Source organism: Peromyscus eremicus, chromosome 4 (genome assembly GCF_949786415.1).
Source record: "Peromyscus eremicus chromosome 4, PerEre_H2_v1, whole genome shotgun sequence".
NCBI lineage: Eukaryota > Metazoa > Chordata > Mammalia > Rodentia > Cricetidae > Peromyscus > Peromyscus eremicus.
The window spans coordinates 151,176,865-151,185,032 of NC_081419.1; the positions used below are offsets into that span (position 1 = coordinate 151,176,865).

At 50.4% G+C, this 8,168-nt stretch overlaps 1 protein-coding gene across 1 annotated transcript; it reads right to left on the minus strand.

Annotated features, from left to right (window-relative positions):
- Positions 1-1,306: 1,306 nt before the first annotated feature.
- Positions 1,307-8,019, minus strand: Psma7 (proteasome 20S subunit alpha 7). The gene is made up of 7 exons (XM_059262065.1): positions 7,841-8,019; positions 4,220-4,346; positions 3,710-3,834; positions 2,842-2,964; positions 2,351-2,470; positions 1,877-1,939; positions 1,307-1,497 (listed from the first exon to the last, which is right to left on the minus strand). The coding sequence occupies exons 1-7, from the start codon at positions 7,934-7,936 to the stop codon at positions 1,405-1,407; spliced, it is 747 nt and encodes a 248-aa protein (XP_059118048.1). The 5' UTR covers positions 7,937-8,019; the 3' UTR covers positions 1,307-1,404.
- Between the last annotated feature and the right edge of the window lie 149 nt (positions 8,020-8,168).

The window sequence follows — 8,168 nt, forward strand, 5'->3', positions numbered from 1 at the left end:
GAACATAGCACTGGGGCTACTGTTGGGGTAATACAAACTCTAAATAAACATTCAAACCTTCAAACGTTGCCTCCATCACCTGTCCTGTCCAGGGCCTACCCAGGAGCAAGTACGAGTCAGGCCTAGAGCACACCTAGGCTAGTTAGGGTTTGGAGGTACTTACAGGGTACCATCTGATGTGCCAGAAAAGTGACCCAATGACCACAGATGAAGTCGAAGGCTGGTTCTCACTGGGCTATCTTGCTGGGATGAACACCCCAGTCTAGTATGAATGAAAATTGGTGTAGGTGCAAAAAAAGCACCTTGCTTGCTATAACTGTTCCCAAATATTGAAGGCGGTCCTCAAGAGCAGATACATGGTCAGTGGATTGCCCTGGGTATGTATCAGGCTGCAGGAGGAAGCCTGCAGGAGGCAGGCAGCCTTGAGACCACTGACATATTCCCGTCCTTGACTAATAAAAGTATATGTACTAGGTATAAGCAGCTATGTATCCTAAACCAGTTAAAATTGGTTTTCCTCTGCCAAGACACATAAGTCACAGCTCATGGATGTTATGCTGGGCAAAAATTTGACCCAAACATGTCTTTTTACAAAACTGGTACAAAGGGGGAGGGACAGGGTGGGGTAGCTGTGAGCTGAAGCAGACGGCAGAATGATGAACTGTCAGGAAGCCAAGAGGAAGCGCACCTCTGGCCACCCCAAAACCAAAACAACAAAACACAATGGCGGCCCACCTTCATTTTAATGTGGAAAATTTGACAAACAGCAAAAAGAAACCTGACTACTAAGTTGTTGGGGGGAGGGGAGCATGGGAGATGGAGGTTTTACTATGTAGCTCTTTTTTTGAGACAGGGTTTCTATGTTAGCCCTGTCTGTCCTGATCTTGAACTTGGGGAGATCCACCTGCCTCTGCCTCTACCTCCTGGGATTAACAGTGCACTCCACCACCACCCGCCCGCTTCTTGCCTGAGTATATGTATACCACATTCATGAACTGGAGTTAAAGGAAACCGTGAGTCACCTAATAGGAGTGCTGAGAACCAAACCCTCTTAAGCACTGAGCCATCTCCTAAAAAAATCTTCAGTAACAAGAAAGGAACCCAGGTCCCACATGCCAGGCCAAGGGAGCTGTACCACCTGACTAGCTACATTAAATCGTAACTCTGCAGACTTGTTATCTGAAAGGAAATGTATTGAGAACCCTAGGTCTGCTGTTCGCTTTGGCAAACGCCTACTGTGGAAGGAGGCAAGCATTCATGCATCTTAACTACAACTGTACCCAAATGATGTGTTCTCATCACAGAGTTAAAAAATGTAGACGTTTATTGGGCTCTCGGACAAGTAGACAGAAGGCCCGCAACACCAAGGCTGAAAGCTGCTCCAACCAATGCTCGCTCACTTCATCAAGATGCTTTCTTTTGTTTCTTCTTTTCATTTTCTTCTTTTTCTTTTTCGATTTCAGCGACATACTTCTCAATTTCTTCAGGATTTAGAATCTAGCCCACAAGAAGCACATTCAGGATTACTCTGTACAAGGTGCAAACAGCACCACCTGGTAGTGCAACCACTACTACTGCCCTGTGTAGAGCTGCTGGGGACAAGGCGAATGACCCAGGCAGCAGGTGTCAGCAGCCTAGAACATAGGAGCACATCTCCATGAGAGACAGGGAGCTAATGCCCAGTACAACCAATGGCCCTATCGGAAAGTTAGGTCTTCAGGAGCAGGGGAGAGTTTTTTCAAAAGTATTTAGCCCCACAGGCTAAGAAAATGCTATGAATAAAGTAAAGGTGTGTTAGCACACATCAGGAACCTAGGACTAGGTACATAAGGTAGGAGCTCTCTATCCAAACCCTTCCACCCAAAAGCAGACTTACCTTAAGGGGCTGATCCCGCCTCATGACAGCAAGTTCGATGTTTTTGCCACCTGACTGGACCACCTAGAAGGCGGCAAAGCATTAGGTGTGTCTGCCCTCATATGGACCTAAATTTTGGTTCATGACCAAACCAGCCAGATGGGAGGGTGAACATCTTTGGCTTTTGTCCCAAATGCAGTTGCTGAGGATTCCTATGTAACCTCCAGTCTGTACAGCAACTCCTCACACGGGGACTCAGTGCCTGTATTTCTAGCTACTGTGGCTTCACCTGCTTGCCTCCCACTTCCCAGACTTAGCATACAAGCCTCTGGAAGGCCCAGTCACCTGAATGGGGGACTCCATACCTCAGCCCTGCCTCTCATGTTCTGCCCTTAGGCAAGTCTTAACTGTCCCGGCTGTATAAAGAAGTCACCAGTCACACCACCATCCTCAGACAGCAGGCCCACCCTGCCTGGGGTTTCCATGGACACTCACTTCCAGAAGTGCCTTGATCACTAGTTTGATGGTTAGATCATCTGTCTCAATGGCATCATCAGTGTAGTTCTTCTCCAGGAATTCACGCACTGACTTGGCGCCCCGGCCTATAGCATTTGCCTAAAACAGATGTGTGTTAGTAGAGCCAGTCTATGTGGCTGGCCAGTGGCTGCCTTCTTCCGTGGCCTACAGTTGGCTCTCCGGCAGTGGCACAGATCCAGGTTCTACTTTGAAGGCTATTCGCACTGGTGTTGATCCTTACCAAGAAAGGAAGTTCTTTCATTACCAAGAGACACTTAGGGAAATTTCAGTTTAGGCCCCGTCTTTGATAAAATGCCGAACAGCAATGTAGAATGTTTTGCTTTCATATAAGCATCATGGAACAAACAGGCATTGCACATAGAACTAAGCTAAGGGTTGTCATTTGTTTGCTAATGCCAGCTTAGTACCTCCCTATAGCCCAAAGTCCCACTGTTTTGACACAGACTTACCTTCCAGGCATGGTATGTGCCCGAGGGGTCAGTCTGATACAGTCTGGGGGTGCCGTCAAAGTCAAAACCCACAATGAGGGCAGAGATGCCAAATGGCCTGCGCCCATTGCTCTGTGTATAGCGCTGCAAAGAAAAGTCGACACCCAACCACAATTCAGATGGTAAGGAAACTTGAGAACAGCTGTCAACATTTCTCTTGCCTCTTAGACACACTCAGAACTGGAAATTGATTTATATGGTTTATGTGTATTTGCCTGCGTGCGTGTGCACCACATGGGTGTCTGGTGTCAGGAGGGGTTGGACCTCCTGCAAATGGAGTTACAGACTTTTGTTTTTCAAGACAGGGTTTCTCTGTGTAGCCCTGGCTGTCCTGCAACTCACTCTGTAGGCCAGGCTGGCCTTGGACTCAGAAAGATACGCCTGCCTCTGCTTCCCGAGTGCTGGGGTTAAAGGCGTGTGCCGCCACCACCCGGCTACAGACTGTTTTTAAGTTACTTTGTGGGTGCTGGGAATTGAACCCAAGTCCTCAGAAAGAGCAGCCAATGCCTTTAACTGCTGAGCCATCTCTCTAGCCTCTGCATCACACAGCTTAACTGAGACTACTTAGAAGTCACCTCAACAGACAGGTATGTTCCAACTACAAGCAGGCTCTAAAGTTTACTAGCATCTTACCACAGAGTGGGAGCACCTTTCAGCCCCCTCTCAACTACTTGGCAAATGGTAGTTCAGAGTAGCAAGCCAAATGCTTATATTCCCCTCCAGAGACCAGAGTCAAAATGGCTCCAAGCCAGAACCAACAGAACAGTGCTCTAGGAGCAAGATGAAGTCACATGACGCCCCTGACAGCAGTGCCTGAGTAAGCACCTACCTGCTTCAGACTGGCAATGTAGCGGGTGATGTACTCCACGGTGACTGGGTCCTCCACAGTCAGCCGGTGGCTCTGGCACTCGACCCGGGCTCTGTTGATGACTATCCTTGCATCAGCAGTGAGACCTGAAAACAAGAGCAGAGGGCTTCTTTGTAGACCAGGCTGGCCCTGAACTCACAGAGATCTGCCTATCTGCCTCCTGAATGCTGGGATCAAAGGCGTGTGCCACCACTGCCCAGCAGGCAGAGACTTTAGTCAGGGCAACTCATCACCAGCCTCTGCAAGTCTTTCTAAGAAGCAAGTATATGAACAACTGGGAATCAAGTTAGACTTCACCTAGTTTTGTTTGAGGGACTGAGACTTCCTAGGCTGGATCTGCTGAAGGTGACAACTCCCACCCCTGTGGCACTAGTGATGGCAGGGAGGGTCCACCATCACCCAGCAACTGTGGTTCTCCTAATGTCCAAATCCCGACCAAAGCTCCACTCACCACCCTGGTCCAAAGTGTACCTGCAAAGGCCATGCAGACATTATCGTCCAAAGCACAGATCTTCCGTACTGTTCTTTCATCTTGTAGCTTGGCCACTGATTTTTTTTCTACACCAAGAACAACAATATCCCTTCCTCGAACACCAACCTTAAATGAGAATGCAAAATTCAATTTTAAGAATTACGTAAGCAGGACAATTGTTAATCTCTGGCACAGAAGAGTGGGGTGGGGTTAGCCAGGCACATGGCACAAGCCTAGGGGCAACAGTCCCACAGGAAGGTATGCCCACCCATATCTGGCCTATCACTTGACACACTACCACACCAAAGACCTAGATCCACTCCTGTGGACTAGTACAAGTTATCAGGACTTGAGTGTCCAAAGTGGGCCGGGCAGTGGTGGTGCACGCCTTTAATTCTAGCACTCGGGAGGCAGAGCCAGGCGGGTCTCTATGTGTTCAAGGCCAGCCAGGTCTACAGAGCGAGATCCAGGACAGGCACCAAAACACACAGAAACCCTGTCTCGAAACCCCCCCTCCAAAAAAAAAAAAAAAAACCCACTAAAGTGGTTACAGTTCTGAAGCTAAATAGTCCTGCACAAGCTCCCAAGGCCTGAGTAAACTGCTGCACCAAATGCTGGAAGTCTGAGTTACACTAAGCCCCAGGCCACAATCACGCCTGCTCACACAGCACATACTACTGGTAGGACCTAGTGTGTTACAAAGTGAACCACTATGCATTTTTTAACACAACATTCCCTGATTATGCCTGGTATTATAGAAAGGGAAGTGGCCACTGTTTAAACAAGTGAAACTGGACTGTGGATGTGGAATGGTGCTTGCCTAGCATCAACAAAACCAAAAACCCCACAATAAACCCAGGGTACCTCAGTGACATTTAACCCTTCAAGAGAGAACAGAAACAAATGCAGCAATCCCTGAACAAGGCAGTTGGGCAGAGGGCACAACTGGGTGGCAGCTGACTCTGAAGTGGGGTAGCATCCCCGTTCCCAATCTTCTGGCCACAGGAAACTTCTACAAGTTTCTACCAAGGGAGAAGCTCTGTCCACACTGCCCCTAGTCTGGAGTAATTTTACAAGTTCCTTCTGTGCTGACTCATGTGACCTGAAGGGTCCAGAGAAAATAGTTGGGTGCAGCTGCAGGCGGGAGCACTGGGGACAGGCACCCCCAGATTCCAGAGCTTTCCTATGGTTTCATGTGTCCCCGAGTGTATATGGAGGCCAATCCACACTGGTGTCTTCCTTAATCTCTTCTCAAACTTCGAGAGTCGTTTTATTTTTAAATATGTTTTGTCTGTGCACCTGAGAGCAATTGCCCATGGAGGCCAGAGGTGCTGAATCCTCTGGAGCTGAAATTAAAGGCAGTTTTGAGCCTCACAACCTGGGTGCTGAAAACTAAACTCACTACTTTGCTTGCCCCCTCTAACCACTGCACCATCTCCAGCCCCTCCAACTTACATTTTTTGAGACACAGGGTCTCTCACTGAACCTGGAGCTCACAGATTCTGCTACACTTGCTGACCAGCAAGCCTAGGGTGTCCTCCAGTCTCTGCCTCCTGGGAATAGGAATGCCAGGGATGTCACTGTGTGAAACTGCCTTTTTTTAAAAACTTGGGTGGCTGTTGCAGAATATTTGTTTACACTGTGAAGATGTATCTCTGCCTAAGGTGTCTTCTGATTGGTTTAATATGGAGCTAAATGGCCAATAGCTAGGCAGGAGAGAATAACAGGTAGGACTTCGGGCAGAGAGAGAGAGAGAGAGAGACAGACAGGCAGACAGAAGAAATCTGTGTGTGATTTTGTGCACAACTAAGAAGAGGTAATGGCAGAATGTAGATTTTTTTTAAAAATGGGTTAATTGAGTTATAAGAGCTAGCTGGGAACAAGCCTAAGCTAAGGCCAAGCTTTCATAATTAGTAAGTCTCTGCTAGCAGTCCCAAAGAGAAAATACTGCTACATTTATGAGGTGCCAAATGATGTTTTTCTGTTGGTTTAGCAGCTGCACATGAATCTGCTGATATTTTAATTATTGCCTGAGGCCCCTCTCCCTGCTTTATGCGCCCCACCGGCCACTCCTGGGGGGGCTTCTGGTCCCTCGGCCCCAGCTCTGCTGCGGCCACCATATGTAGGTTTAAGTCTCTATTGTTCTATTTATCAATAAGACCCAAGAGTCAAAAGCTGGGGAAAACCTGCTAGCTCAGAGAGGCTGAGTAGCAACTAGCTGACCTTGAATATTGGCTGGAGACACTGCAAGAGACACCTCTCTTCCCTCCTCCCAGAATCAAAAAGAAGCTCAAACTCCAGTCCCCACCCTTTCCTTCCTGTATGTCTTCTGTATCAAAATTGCTGGCTTCTCTATGGCTAATTCCAGTCAGCTGATTGCTGGCTCCGCCCCCTGATTCAAGATAAACTTTATTGACAGTCTGCAGTGTTACTGTGCGATGAAAATATCCCAAAACAGGTCGTCGGGCTTGCAGAGCAAGCACTTTACCAACTTAGACCTCTCACCAGCCCCACAGGTTTTTTTGAAACAGGGTCTTTCACTAGTATCTCTTGAGGCTGGAGAGATGGCTCAGTAATTAAGAGCACAGGTTGTTTTTCCAGAAGACCCAGGTTCAATTCCCAGCACCAACATGGCAGCTCACAACTATCTGCAACTCCAGTTTCGGGGGAATCTGACACCCTCATACAGATATACCTGCAGGCCAAATGACAAAGCATATATAATAAAAAAAATTATTTAAAAAAGAATAATGCGCGCACACACACACACACACACACACACACACACACACACACGAAAGGGACAGAGAGAAAGACTCTCTCACTTTAGAGTCCCAGGCTGGCTTTGAACTTGTGAGATTTTCGAGCCTGAACCTTCTAAATGCCGGGGTTACAGGCCTGCAACTCCAAGCCTGCTCATTCTTGAGGTTTTTGGTGGGTTAGGTCACCCAAAAAAGATTTGGGGCTTTAGTTTCAAAGTGATTAAATATTTGGCCAATGCAAGCGCTTCAAGACTCAGAACCACGTGTGTTTCCCGAAGACTGGATGACTCGGGAAAACCAAAAACAAAACTATCTCCCTGTTGAAGCTTTGCAGGTGTCGGGCGGTCCCATTTCCAAATGGTGCTAAGGTCCCTGAACAAAAATTGGGGCGCGGCGAAGGAGGCCCACCGGAACCAGAACCCAGCGTCGGTGGCGCAGGCGAACCCGGAAGTAGCCTGTCACCCTCGCAGGGCCGACGAACCGCCCTTTGTTCACAACGCCGACCTGGGCCTAGCTGGGAGATCCCCAGGTCCCTGCCGGCGCCGACTCACAGCCTGCCTCTCACCGCCCGCGCGCACCTGCGGCCTCCGTCGTCTGCGCCGCGCAAGATGGCCCCGGCCCAGTCGCGGGGTTGCGCTCGCCTAGACGTTCTGCAGCGGGGAAGCCTGGCACAGCCACCCGGCTCTCCAGGGCGCACGGCGCAGCCCTCCGCGGCCAGGCTCCCTACCTAGGTCGCCACCATTCAGTTCCCGTCACCTCCCGGGCCACCCGCCGCAAGCAGAACGCCAGCCCCCGCGCCCAGGTCTGCGTGCCCTGTTTCCCCGTGCACCCCGCCGCGCAGGCCTCGGGATGGCTCACCGCGGTGGAGCCCTTCTTGACCGCCTCCTGCGCGTACTCCACTTGGAAGAGGTGGCCGTCGGGCGAGAAGACGGTGATGGCGCGGTCGTAGCTCATCACTGCGGACGCGCGAGCACGGGCCGCCGCCGCTCAAAAGCGCACACTCACCGCCTGCGCCCCGCCCGCCCGGACCACGCTGCTGGCGTCCGGCGTCAGGGGGACGTGCGGCGCGGCGGGGCGGGGCTGGGCGGGCGGTACCACCGAAGCCCAGCACAGGGGGCGGCACGGCGGCGGCGGGCTGGACGCAGAGGGCAGGCCGGGCACCGGGGGACTCCGCGCGGGGCCCAGC